The sequence below is a fragment of the Episyrphus balteatus genome, chromosome 3 (assembly GCF_945859705.1).
Source record: "Episyrphus balteatus chromosome 3, idEpiBalt1.1, whole genome shotgun sequence".
In the NCBI taxonomy this organism is placed as follows: Eukaryota; Metazoa; Arthropoda; class Insecta; order Diptera; family Syrphidae; genus Episyrphus; species Episyrphus balteatus.
In genome coordinates, this window is record NC_079136.1 from 130,215,896 (window position 1) to 130,241,417 (window position 25,522).

A 25,522-nucleotide genomic window follows, 5' to 3' on the forward strand; every position below is an offset into this window, starting at 1 on the left:
TTAAAATTCAAATGTATTTGTGTGAATATCATATTGATACAGACAGTAAATTTTATAATGTTCAAAAGGTGTGAGATTGAAAAATAAACAGTAATTTAAAAATGTATCGAAATTTTAGAACGAATTAATAATGTTGTTTTTGAATTTTATTTTTCAGTAAATTATTTTATTAAAGTGAAATTGTTTTGAACAACGGTACACTTTGAACAACACTTGAATCGACATTGAACACACTCGATAGGTTGAAAATGGTTTTATGAAAGTATTTTATTCGAGGTTTTGAGGATTTCAATATAAATAGATACTTTCACATCTATACGTTGTCAAGTTCCTTTCAGAACAACATGTCGTTATAAAAAAAAGATTTATTCGCATTGATTGTATGTTGTTTATGAATAGAGAACCATGTTAAATGGTCTATCAAGATAATAATGTGTCAAACAAATAGTCCTCTAAGGATATTTTAGTATAATTGTAGTACAGTATGCGTTTAACCCAATTAAATATGCAAGATACCCATTTGTATGAAAACTTTCATTTTGTGTTTTCTCGAATAAATAAAAATGAAATGATTTAGCATTGTTGTCAAAATTATATTAAATCACGTGATATTTGTCAGAGAAGTTGACAGCAATTAAATACGTGCTTTAACCAATATGTGGCATGTGCAAAGGGTATTTTTATTGATAGGAAAATATATTAAATATTATCAGTTGCAAATTATCTCTCTTTAACTTATAATTTTGCTGAGACTACGTGTAGCATAGATTTGTAATTTTTTTTTAAATTTAATTATGTACATAATATTCTATGCATTGATAGCTCTCTAATGTTCATACACTGTAGAGAATTTACATACTTCTCAATAAAATGTTGTAAATACCTGAGAAATTTTAATTGAAGTAGCCTGTTTTTCTATTATTCTGATTTGAAAAATTATAGATATTAAGGGCCTAAATCACTTAAAATCAAACTACATCGTCCTGTTGTTGAAGAATGTTGTTCTCTCTATTTTTTTTGTATTGATATAAAAATTACAGCAATAGTCGAAACGATAGGACGATATTGTTTTTATTTTGCGTTATTTATCTAGGCTAAGAGCCCAACATTCTATATTTAAATTTCTGTTATGAAGTCTGGATTTAATAATTCAGTTGTAATAGAAAATAGAAAAACCTTTTTTTTTCACTATACAGAATTTTGTTATACAGAATTCTGAAACATAGAATTTTAAATTTACAGAATTTGGAAATTACAGATAAAAACTGCAGAATAGTGCAATAAAAATTTTTTGAAAACCAATTTTTGTAGATACTTGAAGAGTTATAGTTATATAGTTATTTTCACTTTTAAAAGGCTTATTTCATATTTAAATCATTTTACTTCTCAAAGTTTTTTGTTGTTGTTTAGATTCTATTTTGACCATAGTCTAAAAAAAAATTAAAAATACGTAAACTGATTACACTGGTCGGCAACGAAAATGGAGCTGGAACAAAACCATACTTTTCTAAAGGATTTTTGTGAGCTGATTCCGAATCCGAAGTTAAAATTTCACTAGCACGTCACGTTTTTGAAATACTTGAATATTAACAGGTCAATCAATGGGTACATTTGACGTCGAATTACAACACCGTTAAAAATTTGTTTGCAAATCTTCTTATGCAATCTAAAAGCGCAATATTTTATTGTTGTAAATATATTTTATATATATTTGTTGCAAATATTATTTTCAAAATTAATTTTTTTCTCAAAATTATTCGAAAAAGAAATTTATGCTATTCGTATCTCAAAATATTAGTAATTACATATCATAATGAATGGTTTTTTTTTTTTATCCAAATTCCTGTTTGCGACTTATGACTTGGATTTTAAAAAGAAACATATTAAGCATAAATGTATATTTTTGATTAAACAACAAAAAGAACTACATTGAAAATAAGTTTTTGAGAGTTTTTAGTAAAAATAAATATAAATATACTCGTAGCTCAAAAACTAGATGTGATAGAACAAAACTGTAAACAGTTTTGAATTCAGCACACTTAATTTAGTTAGAATCACCTTACATAGTTCTTGCTCCCGACTTTTTTTTTGTTTTTGGCGACCAGTGTTATGAGAGTAATAATTAATTTATAGTTAACGTAAAATCAAAATATTGTTGAAAATTATGAGAGTTCTGACTTCTGATGTTCAAAAGATGGCTTAGGCGTCCTTTGATTACTAGTGAGTTATGATAAATCAGAAAAAAACAATAACTGGTATTTGACGTCCTGTTATTGTTCTTTTTAAATTTGAAAAACGCAATTAAATGATAACGCACGTTAAGAAAGATACTGTCAGAAGTCAAAAAGTTTGAATTAAGTCGATATTCTTTTAATTTTTAGCCTATCTGAAAAAAAAAATTACTAAAAACATCTAATGGATACAATTCAGCTTTTCTAACGTCAAATTTTCATCTTGATTTTTAAAGTTCAAAGAAATTTTTTTGATTACCCCTTTATGGGTTCAATATATCGTACCTTTATATACATCTTTATACTGAGACAAATAAACCTTTTTTTTACCTCCTCACAAAGAAATTTACATTCATTACTGCTTCTGATCCGCACTGACAGACTTTATACAGAATTATAAAGCTATTGTTTAAAACTTGGACACTCAAACATTCCGGCACTAGAGACCGACATTATTTTTTACACTTGTCGCGCCTATCAGAAGTGTAAAGTTCAACGGTTCAAACACCCCTTCCCTATGTATGACACTGATTGCTCTCTACCAAATGATAGTATCGTTTTATCATTTCAAATACCTCTGATCATAAGATAAGTGCTTCCGAATAACAATTAATCAAGCAATGCATATGCATATTAGCGATACACCGCATTTTGCTGACCAGAAGTCTTCCTTACAAATTAAATTATGTAATTATTATTGAATCAGTCGGTTAAACTGTTAGGTACAATCAATCATTTTTTTTTAATGAGAGTTTCGTGTAAACGAGTTTTTTTTTACAAACACTGCGATTTGCGACAAAATTGGGTAGGTACCTACTTTTAAACATTCGTATTGAATACAAAATATTCATATAAGGTTACAGAGACGCTACGTCTATCTGTTCAAACGCTGCCGCTGTTCAAAACTCGCTGCGTTAATTTGCGATTCAAAAGTCGCAAAAAAAAAAAACTGCTATAAGTAACTAATTAATTATTATTTTTTTTTTTAATAAAACGAAATTCTTCTTTTCATCGATTTAATTTACAACATGAGTATAATGCAGTAATTACAATATTACACAATAGTGCTTCAATTTCTTTCTGACTTATTTGTAATTTTATACCAGGATTCTAAAGAAGAAATAAAGATCAGTCAACCCAAAGTGAGAAATGTCTCCCGAAATAATCAACAAAGTAATGACCACACCGGAAAGATATGCAGTACTGGTAACTGTGTGAAAAAAAGTCCAAACTGGAACGTCAACATTCAGGTGTAGAACTTTATTCATACAATTACCCGTACCACTACCGCATACTTTTCCGGTGTGGTCATTTCCTACCATGGTGATATAACTTAAGCCGTGTTTATTTGGTTATAAGTACCTACAACCGCTGAGAACTGAGTTGTACCTATACATTTTGCACTCTAAAGAACAAGAAACGATTGCTTATATTGATAATTAACTGTGTTTTATTATTCCCTTCATCCAGATTAGATCATTGTTTTTATTTGGTTTTCAACAAAAACAGGATCTTGCTTTGTTATTGTAAGGCTAAAGTGATCTGGATCACGGCAAACGTTTGTTGTTGTTTTCCTGAGCTATGAGCTGAACTACCAATAAAACACGGCTTAGCTATATGATTATCAAAACTTTGTAACATTGTAAACATGTAAACATTGGGCACGTTCCAACACCTATCGGATAGGCTATCTGGGATACCCGTATCTGGAATATCTTTTTGAACAAAAAAATATGTAAATATTGAGAAGAGGAAACTTTTTCTTTTGAGCAAATTACATTTTTTTTATTGTTGAATAGTACTTGCACAATCGCTTTGACTTTATTTCTTGCAATTTTTTTTTATTTTGAAGCTGAATAATCGCCCGAAAAGTAATCAAAATAAAAAAAAAGCCAAATGTATATCAGCTGATCACTCGGATACCTGAGGTATACCATGAATTCTGGGATACCTTCAGATTATTTTTTGACAGAAAATGGTTCGTTTCCTTGCTAATTTTTAACATTGTTTACAACAACAAAAATCTATCCGATAGCTTTATGTTAGCTCTTTGAACGTGCCCATTGTATGGTCCCTGTGGTTATCCCCCAAATCGTAAAGAAATATCCCCACGAGTTTTATTTTCCTTTTTAAATGGAAATTGAACCTGCGAGTATATCCAAAATATTCCTTAAATAAAAAGAAATTTGAAATTAAAAATTTCCCATACACCCCAGTGAACCTTAATTTTGAATGATGACCAAGAAAACACTGTCGACAGTATTTTTATATGACAGCGTTTCTATCGCTCTGTCGCGTTAAGTTTGGGTGGGTTTAAAGGCCTCCCAAACCACCAAACTTATGCGTTTCCATTTCCACGAAAATCAATAAATTGTGAACTTTTGTTTTACAACATCTTATATGGTAGTCAGCCGTTGGCTTTTTCATATAACACTCTAAACACTTCTCATTTCACTCCCTTATACTATTTGTATTTAATACGAAAGTACCATCAATGGCAACGCCAACCACACGTGGTTGACTCTTTAGCTGTCACTTTGACACTTTTACTTGACATGTCTGCCTCATCTCTACAGATTTTACAAGTTTTTTTTTGTAATTAAACGCGAAAGAAATCCTCCCATTATTTGTCCATATTTTTTTTCTCCTTTTATAAACTCCATTCTAAAAAATGTCTAAAAAATATAAAAATAAATCTCTATCAGAGCGTGTATCAGAAAATTTGAATCCACATCTAAACGATTCAGACAACACCTCCGAAGATGAAGAAACACCTAAAGTAACACACTTTGATGAGGATGACTACAACTTGGGCCAGGACGAATCAATTAAATCCCTAAGCGAAATTCGCAAAAGAAATGTTAAATTACTATCTGAACAAAGCAATAAATACAGTGGTGTAATTGCATCGCGAAAAAACTATGATATGTCCGATATTGATGATGATGATAGTCAGACAAGCGCCCCTGAAGATTCTGAAATCTTCAAAAATGATCCAAATGATTCGGAGAATGATAATTCTAAGGAAGAAGATAGTGACGCAGATCAAATAAGCAATGAAGTTGCTGATTACAGCACGAACGAAGACGAGGAACCAGGTGACACCGAATTAGTATCTGCTAAAAACAACAAACTCGAAACCGAAAAGGGCATTTGTGTGCAAAATCAATTGTCCATCTGGGAGAAGCTATTGGAAATACGAATTCATTCACAAAAAATGCTCAACAAAGCAAATAGTCTACCTGATCCTATTGATTTCAATAAACTCTCCTCGAATAAAGAATTCAAGGACACAACTCAAGATGTTAAAAAAAATGCCGAAATCCTTCTTGAGAAATTAATCGAAACTCAAGTTACACTTGCAAATCAATTTTCAGAAATAAAAAAACTTGGCCTTTCCGCCAGAAAAAGGACCAATTCACGATCGAGTGGCGAAGGTAGTGACTACTCTTCGAAAAAATTTGCTCCAGCTATTGAAGAGAATTTTGAAAAGTTCCGCCCTTATCGCAATACAGTTCTTCTCAAATGGGAAGACCGTACGAAGCTGTTGGCTCCTTCGTCGGGAAAACAAAGAAAACAACTTACTGAAGAGTTTGATATTGTTAAGAAAGTCGATAACATTTTAATGAAACGTGATGAACACATTGCAAAGTCACAAAAACTCAAAGGAACCTATAAACTGTTTGGCCAAAATGAAACCAATGATTCGGCGGATGGGAAGGCTGATGAAATAGAAGTTTCTAGTCCACATATTTATGATGATACAGATTTTTATCACTCTCAACTGAGGGAACTTATCGAATTCAAGTCAAATGTATCGTCGGATGCTTTTGATGTAACAAAGCAATTTGCTGAATTACAAAAACTTAGACAAAAAATGAAGAAGAAAGTTGATACTAGAGCTAGTAAAGGTCGCAAAATAAGGTAAGCAATTTTTGTTAAAAAGTAAAAATATATTTAAATATAAATTTTCATTTAGGTATGTTGTCCATAACAAACTAGTCAATTTTATGGCACCGAACGATACTACCGATTGGACAGATGAATCAAAGAATGAACTTTACAGGTCGCTGTTTGTAACGTAGTTACTTACTAGGTTCTAGATGTAGTGGAATAAAATTAACATTAATGTAAATACATGTGTCCCTATTAAATTAAACTTATAAATTTAGTAAATTTGTCTTGTTTTTCTATTGGTTTAAGTCGATGAATAAAATAAAAATCTATGAAAAGAATCGTTTCCGCTTGGAGGAACTCATGTTTTCAAAAATGAAACACATGGACCGTGCGCACATGCAGAAAGTATTTACTCGTCGATTTGATCAACTCAATTATGTTTTTAAAAAAATATTTTTTTTTTTTTAAATAGGTATGTATATGTAATTTTTGTATCTAAATAGAAAGGCTTGATCACTATGAACTCATATTTTCAAAATATAAGTTTTTTTGAGACTTTGGTTCAAAACGTATTTCACTCCAAAAATAAAAAAAAAAAAAAATTCGATTGCGAATAGTTCAGCAACAAGACCTGCGGGAAACATTTGGTTTTCAGTTATGAATAGTGCTTAAAGAGGCATTTCTTTTGATGTATCACTCGATGAATTTGGAGAACGTTTTTTAAAACAAATTTTTTTTAGGGCAAGGGGTTAACCTTGATTTTTTCTCGAAAATCTTAAAAAATAGATTTTTAATTTTTTACGTAAATGGAAAGCCCTATTAATTGTGAACTCATATCTGTAAACCAAAACTTGTTTCGAGAACTTGATCCAAAATTATTTACTTCCAAAATAATTCAGCAACCAGTCGTCCAAGAAACTTTTGGTTTCCGGTTATGAATAGAGTTGAACGAGGCTTTTCTTTTGATGTATTTGGAGAACTTATTTGAAATTGCATTATTTTAAGGCAACTGTTTTTTTGTCGAAAATCCAAAATCAATAGACTTTTTTTTACCTAAATGGATGGATAGACTTGATCAGTATGAACTCATATCTTCAAACCAAATCTTTTTTGTATTTCGATTGCAAGTAACGACAATTACTCTTATTGATGTCTCCTGTAAGAATAGAACTTAAACTAAAGCAGATATTTTCGTTTCTTTTTTTCTTGATTCAATATAAAATGATTCAATAAAATAAATGTTAATCACTCTCGTTTGTTAACCAAGCGACCAGACATAATTGAAACAAAAAGTTTTTATTTAAATATTTTTATTTATTTCTTTTAAATGGTACACATTTTCTCTTTAAGTGTACATCATATTTTTGTAATTTATTGGCTCATTGCATTTAACACGATTTTTCAAAGTATTTAATATAAATTTATGTAGTAATATTTCACTCCATAGTATTGATTTAATACATACTTCCTTTCTGTGAGTATTATTTATTGGCAAATACCTAATAGTCCAAAAGAAAAAAAAAATCAATCATCAAAACATGTAGGAGGAGCAATTATTTCATAAATACATAATAGGGTTTATCTAAAAATGATTTGCTATTATTTTTTTTCTTTAATGTTTATGGTTAGGATACAAAACGCTTTTATATTTTTTTGTTTTATTATTGTTTCCAGATTTTACAAAAATTTTACTTAAAAATGCTCACACAATATTAAAAGTAGAAAAGAATACTTTTTTTTATATTTTATATATATTTTTAAATGTATCAATATTTAACTATTAAATTACATAATATTGTGTTTATAATTTTTTTCCAGCAGTTTTCTTTTGTTTTTATTTTTTTTACATAAACACAATAGATTATTCAAGATTAATATTTTTTTATTTTGTTTTTATTTGTCTGCAAATAAATTGTCATTAATTAAAACTTAACATTCGTAGGTAATATTTTGTGGTTGTAATATATGTTTGTCAATTAAAAACTAGGCCTAGAATAAATAATTTATAAACTTATATAACTATGTTTTACACTTTAATTCGTTCCATTTTTTTTAACGCGTATTGCAGTTTTGTTTATGTCAATAATTTTGTTTATATTCTAATACGGATTGCATTTTAGTCAGATAATTATTTACATTTGTTCTAGCATTTGACCTTTTGTGTGATTTTAAATATCCATTGAAGAAAAAGCTTCATTGTATTAGATTTTTTCACAAAAATAAATAAAATATATAGAAATAAAAGGAAAGTTTTAATAAGATAGTGTATAATTGAGCAGGTTTTAACTCTAAAGAATTAACGTAAATAATATTGTTTTATCGATAAATGCAGTTTTTTTTGTGTAGTCGTCATGATTGCGTCAATATCAAAGTATTTAAAAGTTGAGTTGACATAAATTATGTAGTTTAACTAGATATAATTATATTTTTCTTTTTTTTTTTTTTGTTGTTCTTGTTGTCAAGCAAAACCATTTTTCAAATTGTGGTACAAAAAATGTTTGTTGTATTTTAATTAGTTTATTGAATTCTTTAACAACAACGGAAGTCCTGTTTTAGTTTTTGACTTTGATACAAGTATTGTAGCCGTTTTAGCATTGTTAAGTCCTGAAGTATTTGCTACATCTGAAGCAACTTGACCAATATCAGCTTGCTCTTTAGTCATCTCTTTAGCGTATTTTTTTGTTGTCATTAGAGGCGATAAATTCTTTTTCAATTCAGATAACATTGTTTTTGTTTTTGCTTCCAATTCAGGATTTTGATTTTTTTGATGGTGTTGGGTCTCTAGTGTCATTTTAATATTATTTGATCCACCACCACCAACTCCAACTACTGCAACAGAGCTGTTATTATCATCGAAGGATTTTTGAAAATTAATATGAGGAGGAATTGAATGTTCGTTCGTTATGTTACTTGCGTGCATTTTCAAAAGTTTTTCGGTCGAACTGTTCATGTTAATATTTTTATAATTATTGTATTTATAGCAATTTTTTGATGTATCATTGCAATCATATAACGATTGCAATTGTGATTGGATTGATGTTACATTCGAGAGTGTATTTTCAGTGTCTATAGCTGGGAAGTTGCCGCTTCCTTTATGAATATTGATTTCCATTGAAGCCATTTGATCAGATTCAGAGAACTTATTTAAATTATAAAGAAAAAAAAAGCATTAGTTTTATCACTTTAATTGACTTGAATTCTAGTCTATGGTAACAGCCTGAAACAATAATTCATGAATTTGAATGATTACACTGTGTTACAAAATAAAAATCATGTTAATTACTTTGGAAATGACCTATCAGAGGTTTTAGGTATTACTGAGTACATCATATTTCTACATTTTGTGTTTTGAAAACAGTTTTACTGTTCTATTCATGCTTAATCAAATAAATTTGTATTCATTAAAATCAGTTAGAAATTGTGGAAGCTATGATTTTTTTACTCGAGAAAGAAATTTGAATTTATTGCAAAAACCCCAATTTTCATGATCAATCGATTGAATAAAAATCTATGTAACAAATCAAAAGTGCTTCTAGCTTCCTTGATTTATTTATTGTACACTTAACTCGCTTCTAAAGAAGAAAAATTGAAGCGTAAAAGATTTATCAAACTGAACAATTATATTATCTATAGACAATAATTTTAATATGGTTTCATTTGCGATATCACCCCTATTGAAATATATTTCCAAGAGTTTTGTTTTCGATACAAAAGGATACTACCTCGATAACACTGTATCAAATGCATAACAGCATTTGTAAAATAATCGAATTTGAGATAAAAAGTCCTATCTAGGTAAACAATTTTTTCTCCGATTGGTTCGAAATCGAGTTTAGAGCTACACGTTCCTATTAACGTTTTTTATAAGGAAAATTGAGGTCTCAATGCAAAATAAAATTTTAAATATTGTTTTTGAATAGCTACGCGTTGATTTTCTTCCGAAGTTTTCCCATAAAAATGGTTAGGTATTTTTGTTTTACGAAAATGAAAGCCGTACTTGAAACCAATTGGCAATATTACATTTTTTTTGTTTTTCAATTCAACTTATCCACACAACACAATCGGTCAAGTAGTAAGTAATAAAAGTCCCCTCTGATGCAAATGTTTGCATTCAGCATATTGAAATGAAAACCTAAAAAGGTTTGCACATGTCCTTGTATACTACCAGAAACAATATTTTATTTTAATGAGTCTTTTTCATAGACCCTCAAAATTTCAAGTTATCGTCAAAAAACCGTGTTTCAATGTTTTCACATTTCAACGATTTTTTACTCAGTAATTTTTCGATCAATTTCAATTTACATTTCTAAGCAGAGGAGTACTTGTTCTTTTTGAAATTGGGTGTAGATTTTATGGACTGAATCTCAAAATACAAAATTTTTTCATCTTTTTTTAGAATTCGGGGACCGTTTTAAGCTACATTTTGTGTTTTGAAAACAGTTTTACTGTTCTATTCATGCTAAATCAAATAAATTTGTATTCATTAAAATCAGTTAGAAATTGTGGAAGCTATGATTTTTTTACTCGAGAAAGAAATTTGAATTTATTGCAAAAACCCCAATTTTCATGATCAATCGATTGAATAAAAATCTATGTAACAAATCAAAAGTGCTTCTAGCTTCCTTGATTTATTTATTGTACACTTAACTCGCTTCTAAAGAAGAAAAATTGAAGCGTAAAAGATTTATCAAACTGAACAATTATATTATCTATAGACAATAATTTTAATATGGTTTCATTTGCGATATCACCCCTATTGAAATATATTTCCAAGAGTTTTGTTTTCGATACAAAAGGATACTACCTCGATAACACTGTATCAAATGCATAACAGCATTTGTAAAATAATCGAATTTGAGATAAAAAGTCCTATCTAGGTATTTGTTCGAAACAATTTTTTCTCCGATTGGTTCGAAATCGAGTTTAGAGCTACACGTTCCTATTAACGTTTTTTATAAGGAAAATTGAGGTCTCAATGCAAAATAAAATTTTAAATATTGTTTTTGAATAGCTACGCGTTGATTTTCTTCCGAAGTTTTCCCATAAAAATGGTTAGGTATTTTTGTTTTACGAAAATGAAAGCCGTACTTGAAACCAATTGGCAATATTACATTTTTTTGTTTTTCAATTCAACTTATCCACACAACACAATCGGTCAAGTAGTAAGTAATAAAAGTCCCCTCTGATGCAAATGTTTGCATTCAGCATATTGAAATGAAAACCTAAAAAGGTTTGCACATGTCCTTGTATACTACCAGAAACAATATTTTATTTTAATGAGTCTTTCTAGCAATTCAAAAATGGGGATATTTTAAAAACTTTTTATATGCTAAATAGGTAAAAACTTCAAGTAAATATCAATTATGTATTAAAATAAATAATAATAAGACTGGAAGACACCATTAACATAACATATCAATTAAAGTTAACTACCATACCTTATCAATCAAAGTTAAATGCATGTCTCAAGTACTCTTTGAAGGCACAATTAACTTATCCATATCTTTTTGAACATCGAGAAGATCTGATAGATGTTTACCAAACAACTGATTAAGCTCGGCCAGTTTTGCCATCTAAAAAAATAAATAATTATTTTTTTCATAAAAATATAAAGAGGCAATATTCTATTACAGTTTGTTCGCTGCTTTTATCAAGTAAACTGCGATTAGCTGCTTTTAGTTCAATTTCTTGATTCATTAATTCTTTTTCCAATGATTCTATTCGCCCTTTGAGCAAACCAATCTCTCTACGAAGATCTTCGGCTATATCATTACCACCTGGAACAGGTGCTGCACCTTGTCTAGTTGAATCCATTTCTCTTTTAAGTCGGATATTTTCTTCTTTGTAAGTGTGAAGTTGTCGTTTCCATTCATCAACATTTGCTGTTGATTCCTTGAAAGGACAAAATTATAATTATGTATTTGGAAAAAATGTGCAAACATATAAATTTTAAAAATAACATACTTGCAGAGCACTGGTTAAACGGATATTATTATTTTTCAAAGTTGAAAGTTCAATTTCCCATTTTTTCGCATTGGCACAGCTAAAAAGTAGAAAAGTTAATTGAAAACGTAAGGATTATTTTGGAAACGAGGAAAATTCTTACCTTTGAGCCAAGGCCATTTTGAGTCTCTCATTTTCATATTTCAATTGCTGTTCGCCACCACTTCCAGGACCACCACTATGACCACCCACAATATCACCCACAAGCTGGCTACTAGGTGGTTTGATATCATTGGTAGCAATATTGCTGCTTTGAATTATTTTATGCGAAGGACTATCGGGATTGGCATTTTGGGTATTTGTATTCGATAGATTTGGTGGCTCAACCGTGTGCTCCATCATGGGAGCATTGTCATTTTGCATAATACCACTGCGAGATGTAACCGGCGAAGTATTTGCCGATGTTGTAGGAGTTGCTGCAGCGCTTCCTAAAAAACATTATTTATTTTAATGTGTCCGGAACAGTAAACCAGTCGGTCTTATCGCGAACTCCATTCGTATTGGAAATTTGCTACGATTCCCGAAAAAACAATCACGGAATCCCTTAATAATGAAAAATTTCATACAAATCGTCACTAGATCGATTTTGAGATTGCCTTTTCGGGAAAATTTCGTAGGAAATTTTCGATACGAATGGAATTAGTGATAAGGCCGATTGTGTTTTATATTACCATTTGCAGATGACTTTGCCATTGCGTTTTTAGTTGCTTCTTTGACTTCTTGAAACTTTTCTACAAACTATAATAGATATTTTAAAAAAAGACATAAAATATATCATAGAAATATAAAAACTATTAAAGTTCCAACCTTTGTTAATTCAGCTTCTGATGCAAAACCTAAACCATACACAGTATTGGCACGGACATCACTCCATTGGCCAAACTTTTGTGAAGTTTGTGTAAATGTCATATTGGGAGTTATCGTTGAATTGATAACTGCTTTACTTCCTTCTACACTTATTATTCGATAAAGATTTCGTGAGGAATCATAGAAAAAACTAACTGCAACAGCTTTCATGCTGGCCGTAATCCATGTTCTTTTCGTTTTTGGATCAATGTGAAATACATGAGCTTGACATGTAAAAATTGGTTGTTCCCTTAAAAAAAAAATAATAAATTACATGTTATTTTTTTTGTATAATTTCAAAAAAATATTTTTTAAAATATTGATTGCTTTTGAAAGAATTCTTGAGATCATAAGAGATATTTCCCTTTCCATCATTAAATGAAAAAAAAAAACCAAAACCTTATTTCGCATAGTCAGGTAGGTACCTAGGTACTATTCCCCCGATAGTAATTTTTTATTGAATTTTTGCCAACTTCTCGAGTTTAAAGTCGCAAATTAAGTTGAACCAAATTTAAGATAAATCTTTCATAATAGCAACTCTATAGGTAGGTAGTATAAATTGGAAATAGCAATACACAAGATGACAGTTTTATATGTGAAATAAAACAATCGATTTATTTCAGAAAAAAAGATAGATTTTATATCCCCTCCTCTATCCTTTTATATCATACAGTGAAAATACTAAATTGAATAAGTACCCAAATAGCTTGGTATAAGAAAATTAAAATAATAAACTACATTTTATTAGGGGTTTATTTTATTAATACAAAATAATTTATTAAACATTCGGGGCGGAACAGCTTGTTGGTGTATTTCTAAATTGATTTTCTAATAGCAGACATGTTCCTGCCTTTACAATCATTTATTATTATTTATTTACCCCATATTTTCGCTATTTTGGCAAAGGTTTGATTTAATTTAATTAAAACTGGTAACTGAGTATACTTTAATCGAAAAGATTTAAAAGTAATTGCAAAAGAATTGTTTTTTTTTTTTCTGCGAATTTATAATTTTTTATTTCTCAAAAATCACACCACAGCCTTCAATTTAGCAGAATCGAAGTTTTTTTTTGTTGGAATCTGAAATTGAAGGAAACTGTGTTGGGAAAATTTTCTCTTCAAAGGTGAATTTGATTTAATCAAAAGAAAAAGTTACCTCGCGATGTTAGGATGATGTTGCACTTTGTTTTTCTTGGGTATGATGACAACTATATGCGTTTAGACATGACATTATCGATGGATAGAAAATTAACATGACATGAATTCACCTTATCACGAATTCCATTCGTATCGGAAATTTTTCACGTTTCCAGAAAATCGTTGTAACGATTTGTATGAAATTTTCCATTACGAACGGATTCCGCGATTGTTTTATCGGGAACCGAAGGATATTTCCGTTACGAATGGAATTCGTGACGTGAATCAAAAGAATCACTTGATAAATCACATCAAATCTGCTTTGAAAAAATGTATCTTTTGATAACTAAGCCTTACCGTCATATAAATTTTTAAGAAAAACTGCTTGTTTGAATTTAGTTTTAATCGCCATTTAAACGCCTATTACTCGGAGCGAATAGTAGAATTTGGTTGTTACGGTTTTGAATCCATATCACAAAAACCCTAAGCTGTACCAAAAAAAACCTTCAAGAGTAAACAAAAAATGAAAGATACCGGCATTTCATACATTTTTCTTAAGACTTTTCACAAAAGAACCATTACCTCAATAAATTAAATGCACAAAAAATCCGGTAAAGATGGCATACATTTGAAATAAGTCTCAGAAAACTGTCATACATTGGACATTTGGTCCATTCATGTTTGAGGCAACAATGTTTCGGGACTCCCTTTCATAAATTTGGACTGTTTTTATAAATGCTTCATGCTTCGAATTGCTCAAAATGAAATGTAATGGGAGTTCCAGTAGAACAATGACACTCCTACTAAGAACTACATATTTTCATTGTACATGAATACATACCCCATTGAACACTTGGGCTTCCTTAAGTTGAATCTTGTCTTCAAAAAAAGGAATAAAATAGAGTGTAGGATAATCCATATTTGTAAAGACTTTTCACTTCGCATTTCTTTTATTTTTGTCTTATGCATTTGATAACTTTGAACAAATGCTCTCTTGTAAACATTTGGAAACTAAAAGCCATTTTTATTATGAACTCTCCACTGTTTATCATAAATGTAATGTTTTACTTTCTTTGCCATTCCATTCGTTTAAGGCATTGGTGATTCTTTTTTTTGTTGACCGTACAATTATTTGGTCCAACAAATACAAACCTTCTTCTGTAAACTAAAAAAATTATCCAAATATTGAAAGTTCAAGTAACAAGACAAATAATTATTTTTATATATTTTTTTCTTTATTTTTTCTATTTACAATGTTTTTTCTCTTTGTACACAAGCAATTAATCAATAAATCTTCCACATTTTAGCCAAATGTCTTCAGCAAAGACACAACACCTTGATAAACATGGTTGAGAATCCTAATGAATAAAAGAAGAAACAAATGACAGTTAATTTCCACAGAATAAAAAAAAATATTTAAAATAAATGTTATTAGCCTCAGGCCTGTTGAGCTTGAATAAAAGTTCGTCAATTTTCTTACGAATTCTTATTTTCATCATGAATTATAAATCAACAACAAAATAAATAGGTACTTCATCTTACTTTTTTTTAACTTTGCATTCAAGCATTAGTTTTCGCTCAAGTCACAGTACAATCTTATCCGAAGCTCATCACAACAAAGTCATCAATATTATACCTGTGAAATAAAAGTAACATGTTTATAGTTCTTGCTTTTATTTTGTTCATTGAAAGACCAATAATTATTTGCTTCAGTCCTGTTGAGCTTTAATCGTTTGGTCATTGTTCTTCCGATTTGTGATTTTCATCATGTACTAATGAATGTTTTTTATTTAAAATATAAAATTGTCTTACCTTTTGTTTCGTTTTGATAATTGAAAATTTTTTCTCGGTACTGTAGATTTTTTATAATTAAATCACTTTCACCAAATTACTGAAAAGAGAGTTGAAAGCATTTCTTGTGAGACAAATTATGATTAAGTGTTCGTACAAATGGATTGTTAAAAAATGTCAGTGATTGTTTTTCTTTTTTTCTTTCAAAATACTCAGAACAGGTCTGAAATAATTCATCAGCTAAAGTTTTCATATTAAAAAATGGGAAAAGATTAATTTTTCTTACCTTTAATCATTGGTTGTGATTGTTATATCAGAGTGAATTTTTTGTTCACAAGCTGGTTACATGATTGATTATAACTTGGAAATATTTGCATGTATTCACAAAACCCCTAAAAAAAAAAATAAAATAGCTTGTTAGACAAATTAATAGTAAATTTTCATATAAAAGGATTATTGAAGGTATCAGTGATTGTTTTTCTTTTTTTCTTTCAAAATACTCAGAACAGGTCTGAAATAATTCATCAGATTAATGTATTCGTGGTTTGTTTGCTTTTAATGTTAACACTTACCTTCATTATTTTGGATCAATCCAATGGTTTCAAACTCAAATTGAAAATACAATATCCGCTTACAGTCAAATCCTTTTCCTCATTCGATATTCGTAATTCGTGATCCAAACTGTAATAAAAAAAATTTTCCATAAGCAATAATTCAAAAGACATTAGTTTATTTGATCACAGGTTAAAATTTTAATATTTCATCAGTGAGCTTGATTAATCTTTTAAGGGAACTGACAACATCCGATTGAAAGATACAAACGAATCTTTTTCAGTTCGCATCAGTCTCGTCATCAAGTATCATCATTTAGAAATATCTTTATTTTAAACGCCATTATTGCGGAAGAAGTTTGTAGTAAAACGCAATCTTTTAGACGTAACAAGGTTTCAATTTAAAAAAAAAAAACTACTTTGTATGCTTCTTCTTCTAAAATGTTGTTTTACTACAAAAGAATTCCGAAATAAGGTTGATTAATTCATAATAATAAAACTACTTACATTGCCTTAATTAAAGATTTCTCTTTCCTGCACAGATAATGACAATGCTCTCACAGGATATTCAATTTTAAGTCCTTCATCCTTCAGCCGCATTATAAGAAATGATTTCTTCCAGTCCAAGAAACTAGTACCTATACCTAAAGCTAAACTTTTTCTTTGCAACAAATTTGTTTTTCTGCGATAAAACTACTAAACTCCATAAAATGTCTTTGCCTTAAGTTTCCAGTTTATTAGTGAAAAATGTTTAAAAAGAAAAATTAAAACGAAAAAAAAAACAAAACATTCTAAAAACAAAAAAAAAAAGTTCATAAAATTCGACCAATTGCTGCTGCCAATAAACAAAAGATTACGAGAGTAATTTTGGAAAAATAGTTTCAGAAACTTAAATAAAAATGAATAAAAAAAATATTTAATACAAATTACATTTATTTTTATGTTGTTACTGTTTTTTAAAAAATATTATCTTGATATAACCTCAAAACTTAAAGCCTTATTGGGAGTGTGCTCTGTGCCATTTTACAATTTGTCTAGGTATTGAGTAACATCTGGGAGACCTTCCTTAAGACCCTTACGTTTACGTGTGTCCTGCACGATTTGGTATGGCTTGGTGCCAATGTCCATTGGGTCACCGGGGAGAACTTGCCAATGGTCGAAGACGCACTGTGGGAAGGCTTGTCCACCAGTATTTGAACGTAAATCAGCAGTGAAACCGAATGATTCGTTTACAGGCAAGTAAGCCTTGACGACGAACATTGGTGTACCGACAACTTGACTTTCTTCAAAAACGTGACCACGACGTCTGTTCAAGACACCGTAGATACCACCAACAGCAACTTCTGGACATTGGATTTCACACAAGTAGACTGGCTCCATCAGACGTGGAGAGGCGGTAATAGCTGAAGCGTACAAGACACGACGAGCAGTTGGAATGATCTGGCCACCACCACGATGGATAGCATCAGCGTGCAAGGTAACATCGTAAATGTTGAAACGGACACCTAAATAACAAATGAAATAAAGAAAAAAGATGTTAGGACTGCCTTTTTTATAAAATCAAAGACGAAATTATTCGACACTTTGGCATCAGGCCTGTTGAGCTTGAATAAATGTTCGCCATACAATGTCCGAATTCTTATTGTCATCATGAAAGCCAACTTAATATTTAAAAACACTATAAAAAAAAAACGAGATAACATACCACGCATGTTTTCATCAGCCAAAACACCTTCCTTTGTCGCCCATTGGAAACCAGCTACAACGGAATCCTTGATTTCGTTCAAGTATTGGACAGACTTGGTGCAATCCATGATGAAATTTGGACCAGTACCGTCAGGACCGAAACACCAGATCTTACGTGCTTCTGTAATATCGTAATCGTACTTCTCAGCCAAGTAACGTGCGCGAACCTTGAAATCGTCCTTTGAGCTGACATCACCCTTGTCGATATCTTCTGGGAGACCATCAGGCATAGGAACAGCCCTCATAAGCAAACGGTTGTGCTTGTTTGGAGATTTTGACAAACACATTTGGTTGGATTCTTCGAAAACGGTTTCACGGTACGACACAACGGGGTCGGATTTTTTCAAAGGAATGCAAGCGTGATCTTCTTCAAGATCCTTCAAACAAATTTCCAAATGCAATTCACCGGCACCAGCAATGATGTGCTCTCCAGATTCTTCAATGATACATTGTACCATAGGATCGGATTTGGCCAAACGTTTAAGACCTTCAACAAGTTTTGGCAAATCGGCTGGGTTCTTGGGCTCGACAGCAACACGCACAACAGGTGATACAGAGAATTTCATGACCTGCAACAAAGTATTATAAATAATGTTAGTTGGGTTATAAGACACATTAAAGTCTTAAAATTATAAGGGCTAAACTATCAGTGATTCATTTTCTGCCAAATATTCTTCAGTACAGGTCTAGAAAAAATCATCATATTTGCAATATCTAAGAAAGAGGAAAACTCCCACTAAAACATACCTTCATGTTGTGGGCATCCTTGAATGTACTGATGGTTCCGGTCTTAACCAAGAACTGATCGACACCAACAAGACCGCAAATGTTACCAGATGGAACATCCTCAATAGCTTCAACATAACGACCCATCATCAAGATAGTACGTTGGATGGCCTTTTCGTACAAATCTTCCTTCTTGCCGGGAACATAGTTGGGTCCCATGATACGTGCCTTTTGGCCAGTTGCAACCTTACCGGAGAACACACGACCGAAAGCGTAGAAACGACCCTTATCGGTTGTTGGTACCATCTTGGAAATATACATCATAAGTGGACCATTTGGATCACAGTTCTTTACAGCAACAGCAGCCTCATCATCGAGTGGTCCCTCGTACAACATCTCCATACGGTATCTTTGAGCAATAACTGGTGATGGCAAATGGATGGCAATCATCTGCAACAATGATTCTCCAGCTGGCAACCAGGTACGCATGACGGTTTTCAAGAGTTTCTTGCCGTCACTGTCCTTGTCTTCGTGCTTCAAGGTAACTCCAATCTTTTCCAAAAGAGTTGGAATTTCTTCTTTTTTGTAGTTCATGATGGCATCGAAGACCTTGTAGATTGGATCCAAGATGTACATGCAGAAGGAACGCTTGTTGTCGGCTTCCTTTTGCTTGGACCATTTCTTGGTCTTACCGTTGAAGAAGTTTTCACCCCAAAGACTAAACAAAAAAAAAAAAAGAGATAAACAAATTAACTTAGTAAAAATGTTACATAATAAAAATTGCAACGCAAATTTGTATTTTTTTTTATTTGTTTCAACAAATGTTCAGCATGTTGAGAGCAGACATTAGGAAAGAGGTCGCCCAACAGCGTTGCCAAAAGTTGACAAAGTCAAGTACAGAATAAGAGAAATTCTTGAAACTATACAAAACTAGCTTTTTCTACTTCTATTTAAAGTGCACTTGTCACACAGTCCTAGGACAAATAAGTAAACTTATCTCTCCTATGCAAAACACTTGATGTGCTAGAAGCATTTTTAATATTGAACTTATCGCTCATTTACTTGAACACTGTCATAACTAAAAAAATCTGTTTTTTTTTTCAGGAAACAAGTTCTAAATTTAGTCTCGATCTATTTTTGTAAGTTAAAAGTCAGTTTCTAAAACAAAACTAGTGCGTCAGTTTTTAAAGCTAACAAATGAGTTTCTGCAGGATTAAAGATTACTTTATTCCTTTAGCCTCTCCATTAATAACGAATCAAGATTTAATATTTTTAAAAGTAAACTTAAAATCTTTTTGCAAAAGAGTTAAAACCTAATTAAAGTTAAAATTTCACAAATCGCTTTCTTGTTCTAAAGGCTATTTTTTACGAAATTGAGTAAAGTATGCAGTCTTCATAATTTTGTTTGGCGCCAACCGTTTTGTTCTATTTCAAGTTACAGACAACTTTTTTGTTCAATAGGTTTATCATGTTTATCATGTCATTTTTGTTCAATAAACTCCTTTTTATTTTTTTTGTATTACATTGAAAAAATAGAAGTACATATACAAAAAAAAAAAAGAATTTCATAATTTCTATCTTGTCCAATATCCACTTCTTTGGATGTTGTTTTGTATGCGTATGAACTTCTCTCATGTCTATTTTGTTATTTTTTTTTAATTAGTTCAAAATAAAAATTTAAGCTAAAGAAAACGAATTGATAGTTTGTTTAACGTTCCTAAAAAATTAATGTACCTATATAATTTTTTTTTAACTTTTTGAAAAAATTAAGATTTGAGAAACAAACACATATTATTTTGATTCGAACCAAAAGAAAACAGTGTATTCAAGTATTATCAAAATTCTTTTTAGCTTTAAACCATAAAACCATTATTTGTTCTATATGACTCAATCCACTTTATGTTCCTTTTTTGTTAGTGTTTTCTTCTATGTTGTTAAATATTGAGTTTTTTGTTCAATATCCAACACATTTTGAAAACTTTTTGCCACTCCATATGCTATTATCCAATATCCAAAATGACTTCTCTTTGATTTTAATTTATAACTAATTCAAAATATTACTTGTTTTAAAAATATAATTGTCAAAGGTTGCAGATAAAATCATTAAAAAACAAAAATTTTCATTTTCGATTTCCCAAAATTTTGAAAAATGGACATTGAACAAGCATCCAAGGGACTAAATATAGATTTAAAAATTTTTTAAATTTGCTAGAACGTTAAAACACGTAACAGAAAAATTGTTAAAAATTTGTTAATTGTAGGTATTTGTTAAAAAGTTCAACGAACTAATAAACTTAATTATTATTATTAAAAAACTCGTGATTTTTAAATTATGAAAATATTCAAGTAAATGAGCGTTATGTAAAATCTTAATTGGTTAACTATATTTCTCTAAAATGTATAAATGATAGCCGTGTTTAATTGGTATTCAGTATTTTGCTGGGTAAAAATTTTATGCTGTACACAATAACAATTGAATACTTTTATTTAATTTTTTATAATACTTATTGTTGAAGGGTCAAAAACGTATAAGTTAGGAAAAAATTTTATTCTGTAAACCAACAAATTAAAAACTTTTGTTTATCTTTAGCAATTATTTGTTGTTGTTTCCCGTGCAAAAGCTTACTGAACTAAGTACTGAATTATAAATAAAACGACTGATAAAAAAAAGGAAAAAACAAAATTAACTTACCGGTTCATTAGCTTAACAACATCGATCTTGAATTTCTCAGAGTACATCTCAGAGAACTGTTTCAAGGTGAAGGCCCATCCGTGAAGACCGGAACCGAAACCAACTGAACCCTTTGATGGATCGACACGCACCTCTCCCATTGGACCACCATCATCATTGTAAGTAGCAATGATAACGTTAACGTTCTCAACAATCCTCTGGAAAGTTTGGTAAAGCTCCTCAGCTTCCAATTGCAATTCCAAAAGAGCACGGTCCATCTTGTTCATGAACAAAATTGGCTTAATACGTTCAGCAATGGCTTGACGCAATACAGTTTCGGTTTGTACACACACACCAGAAACACAATCGACGACAACCAAAGCTCCATCAGTTACACGAAGAGCAGCTGTTACTTCAGATGAGAAATCAACGTGACCGGGTGAATCGATCAAATTGATCAAGAAACCCCTTTCGTCCTTTTCACGTTGGTCGGGATTGGTGATGAATACGCAATCCTTTTCTTCAACTTCGAAGTACATAGAGATGGCACTGTTTAAAAATGTTAATATTTTTTGTTTGTTCAATTATAATTACAAAGTGACATTTCAATTAAAATTAAAAAAAAAATAAATTATTATTTCATCAGAGAGCTAGTTTTAATCTTTTATTAAAAAGAACTGATATAAAATTCATGTGAAAGATACACACGAATTCTTGTCGGTTCCCATCAGTCTCGTCATCAAGTATCATCACATTTTGAAATAACTTTTCTTTTTTTTTCTTTTGTTTGAGTTTGTATGTAAAAGTAAAAAAATGCATTTCACTTACGTTGACTTGATGGTGATGCATCTTTCCTGCTCGTCCTTACGGGTGTCAGTGAAACGAGTTTCACCAGCTTTGGCTCCGGCAATAATACCAGCCTTGGAGACCTATTGTCCATACCAAACCAAAGATATATATAATTTAATCTATTTGACCACTTTGTTGCAACAACTACTTACCAAAGAATCGGTCAGGGTAGATTTTCCATGATCGACGTGAGCAATGACAGACATATTACGGATGTTCCGTTTTTTGTCCATCAAGCCACGGATTTCATCTACGGTGAAGTTAACCTATCGATTAAATTTAAATAAAACATTAATATTTTAATTAAATAATCTATTTCACAAGAAAAAAAAATTATAAAATTGTGAAATAAGCACACGTCATTATCAAATATGGAGGAACTTTGTTCGAGTGGAAGAAAAAAAAAAACATTACATTTTACTTTACACAAAAACATATTTAACTCAATGAATGCAAATAAATAAAAGTATTATTGAATAACTTGTTTAATTTTTGAACATGTTAAATATTTAATTGTAATAAATTGTTACATACCATCTTGGATGTTTAGTGATTTTCTTGACCGAATTTGTAAAACACTACACGCCTGCAATGGCGTACTTTCAAAAAAGAAAGAGCTGAATTCTAGAATGGCCCCTTGTTGGAAGGTTGGAAATGGAATGACCATTTTTTGTATTGGAAGTGGAACGAAAGTGTTCAGTGGCTAATCTTTTTTGTTTTCAATTTTCTGAACATTTCCTAAAAGTTTAATGTAATTTGGTACTGAACGCACTTCACGGTACGGATACGAATTGGAAATGGAGGGATATTTTTGTTTTGAACTTTCAACTAACGGGATTGTGTTTTGTGGTTTTAATTTATTTCGTGAATAAAATAGTATTTATTAATAAATTAATGATTATTTAGAAGAATATTTGTGTTAATTATATTGTGTTCGATATGGAGATTAGTGTTTGTTTTGTCATGGTTCTCAATTAGTCGGGAAAATGAAAAGCAAGAGAAAATCTTTGCAATATCGGTTGGTGAATCATAAAGTTGGTTTATTTTAATGTTAAAGCTATTTTTACCCATAAAATTAATTAAAATTCGATATTCTTATGATAGTTTTACAGTGTGTGATAGTTTTTAAAATGATTTTACCAACCAAAGAAGTCCATCAAGAAAAAAAAAACCCGAACGGAGCCCGACGTTGCCCCAGGCAGAAAGAAAATTGCATTATTTGCACTTGTTGATTCATGTAAGTAGCGTTTAACAGAAACTAAGACAAAAACACAATACATTTTATAATAAGAAAACAGAACAATTACAAAAATAAGTAAATAAAACCCTCCAGAAAAATATCCAAAGTCCTCTAGTTAATAGAAGTAAAAACGTAAAAAGGCAGTAGCAAAGCGGAAATAGGAACGATATTGAACTCGTCCATGGCCATTTTAATAAACAGCCGGCAACCGGGTAACCGGCACCAACTGACCGGCTATTGGTAACAGCTCGTTCTCTCCTTAGCTCGCTGCTTGCAGTTTTGCACGCCAAGTTGATTGAGGTCCCCTTCCTACTTGATTGTGTCACCTCTAACGAGGTCTTCCTCCACTGCGATGGAGTTGAAAACTTTCCAGGCCGGAGCATAGTCCATGCGCTCTCCATGATCTAGCCACTTTTACTCTCTGGGCTAGGTTAGTGTCCTTTTACAACCGGGTGTATCTTCTTCTCACGGGATCAAAAATCCCACGAGGAACTTTTCTCTCGAAACAATCCGAGATGTTTTCATCCGCCTTCGTTAAAGTCCATGCCTCTGCACCATATTGCAGCAGTGGGATGGTGAGAGTTTAGGTAAGGTTAGGCTTTGCTGGTCAATAACCTTCCCAAACTAAAGCCGTAGCTGTTGGCAAAAGTAATTCTCCATTTGATTTTAGCGCTAATGTTATTGTCTGTGTTTATAGCGGTGCCTAGGTAGAAGAAGTCCTTTACTACCTCGAAGTTATGACTATTGATAGTGACGTTTGTCCAATAAGTCGGTGTTTATTGTCCTTTTTTGACAACAGCATAGGTATGCCTACTTGGTTCTGCCTTCATTGACTTTTTAACCCATTTTCGCCGCTTCCACTTTAATGTTGAGTTCTTCCGATTATGGCATATAAAAGCAGTTGGACGGACTTTTGAAAGATGGTGCTTCCGGTTTTGACGTTAGAGTTCTGTATAATTCTTTCAAGAATACGCATGACTGCGCCACAGCGCGACGATAAATACTGTCATACGCGGACGATGAAAAGTCGGGTATCGATTAGTTTTGATCTGCCGTAGTGTGACTATTTGATCGATGGTGGACTTTCGTGTTCTTAAGTCACACTGCAGTGTTGCTTGCGGCTTAAAAAGGCCCTACACACCATCAATGTTGCCTATCAATTTAAATTGAAGGAGTCTCGTTTCAGGTAGATAATATTGATCGTTCGTAGGGCCATCAATGTTAGCCACAAGTAAAATTGACACATTAATGAGAATCAAAAAAATTTTGAGTTTGGTCAATTTTACCTGACGGAATATCGAACATTCAATGTTTACTTCGTACTCGGGATTTTTCAAGTGCTTTTATTAATTTATACACAAAAAATGATTTCTTGCGCAAAATAAAATCGAAAACTATACGTACATATATAAAGCGTTAAAACTAAATTAAAGCTATATGATTGCCAATGTTAACTAGTACGTATGGTGACTATTTTTCATCAATGTTATAACCTCACAGAAAAAGACGTCAATAATACTTGACAAGAATAACTGATCGTGTGTAGGGCCCTAAAATCTTAAAAGTTGATTAATTCAACATGTAGTATAAGTTCCCAATAATATAAGGTAATACCTATACCTACTCAGTTTCTATTTTCGGTCAAGTTCGCACATGTCACAAAATCCTACAAAAAGGAATGAAAGGAATGTCAAACTATCACAGTTTTGTAATCTGATGTTCTGCCAACATGCGCATTACCTACTATACATAATTATCTAAAAAAAAGTCTGCAATGAATGTCTTAAAACCTGCTCCAAAACATTAGATTTTACTTCAAGTAACTCAATCGCTGC

General features: G+C 31.1%; 5 protein-coding genes across 8 annotated transcripts in view; 2 read left to right on the forward strand and 3 right to left on the reverse strand.

Moving 5' to 3' along the window:
* The first annotated feature begins 4,765 nt into the window (after positions 1-4,765).
* LOC129916239 (protein Aatf) lies at positions 4,766-6,407 on the forward strand. The gene is made up of 2 exons (XM_055996079.1): positions 4,766-6,155; positions 6,211-6,407. Exons 1-2 carry the CDS (start codon positions 4,903-4,905, stop codon positions 6,314-6,316), a joined length of 1,359 nt encoding a protein of 452 aa, XP_055852054.1. The 5' UTR covers positions 4,766-4,902; the 3' UTR covers positions 6,317-6,407.
* Positions 6,408-8,577: 2,170 nt separating this feature from the next.
* Positions 8,578-9,249, reverse strand: LOC129916378 (uncharacterized). The gene has a single exon (XM_055996271.1). It carries the CDS (start codon positions 9,247-9,249, stop codon positions 8,641-8,643), a length of 609 nt encoding a protein of 202 aa, XP_055852246.1. The 3' UTR covers positions 8,578-8,640.
* LOC129916376 (homer protein homolog 2-like) lies at positions 8,881-14,064 on the reverse strand. The gene is made up of 8 exons (XM_055996267.1): positions 13,858-14,064; positions 12,939-13,227; positions 12,803-12,869; positions 12,235-12,559; positions 12,093-12,171; positions 11,760-12,020; positions 11,567-11,701; positions 8,881-9,267 (listed from the first exon to the last, which is right to left on the reverse strand). Exons 1-7 carry the CDS (start codon positions 13,860-13,862, stop codon positions 11,594-11,596), a joined length of 1,134 nt encoding a protein of 377 aa, XP_055852242.1. The 5' UTR covers positions 13,863-14,064; the 3' UTR covers positions 8,881-9,267; positions 11,567-11,593.
* Positions 14,065-17,370: 3,306 nt separating this feature from the next.
* On the reverse strand, positions 17,371-23,115 carry LOC129916372 (eukaryotic translation elongation factor 2). The gene is made up of 7 exons (XM_055996258.1): positions 22,982-23,115; positions 22,600-22,713; positions 22,427-22,527; positions 21,620-22,147; positions 18,949-19,645; positions 18,161-18,770; positions 17,371-17,960 (listed from the first exon to the last, which is right to left on the reverse strand). The coding sequence occupies exons 1-7, from the start codon at positions 22,982-22,984 to the stop codon at positions 17,479-17,481; spliced, it is 2,535 nt and encodes an 844-aa protein (XP_055852233.1). The 5' UTR covers positions 22,985-23,115; the 3' UTR covers positions 17,371-17,478.
* Positions 23,116-23,274: 159 nt separating this feature from the next.
* LOC129916374 (uncharacterized protein DDB_G0287625-like) overlaps positions 23,275-25,522 on the forward strand; it is a 145,987-nt gene continuing 143,739 nt past the window's right edge. The window contains exons 1-2 of one of the 4 annotated variants that reach the window (XM_055996262.1): positions 23,277-23,481; positions 23,552-23,684. The gene's annotated coding sequence lies outside the window, so the exon portion shown is untranslated. Of the gene's footprint in view, positions 23,685-25,522 lie in introns of all 4 variants that reach the window. The other 3 variants (XM_055996263.1, XM_055996265.1, XM_055996261.1) reach the window with 3 other exon arrangements.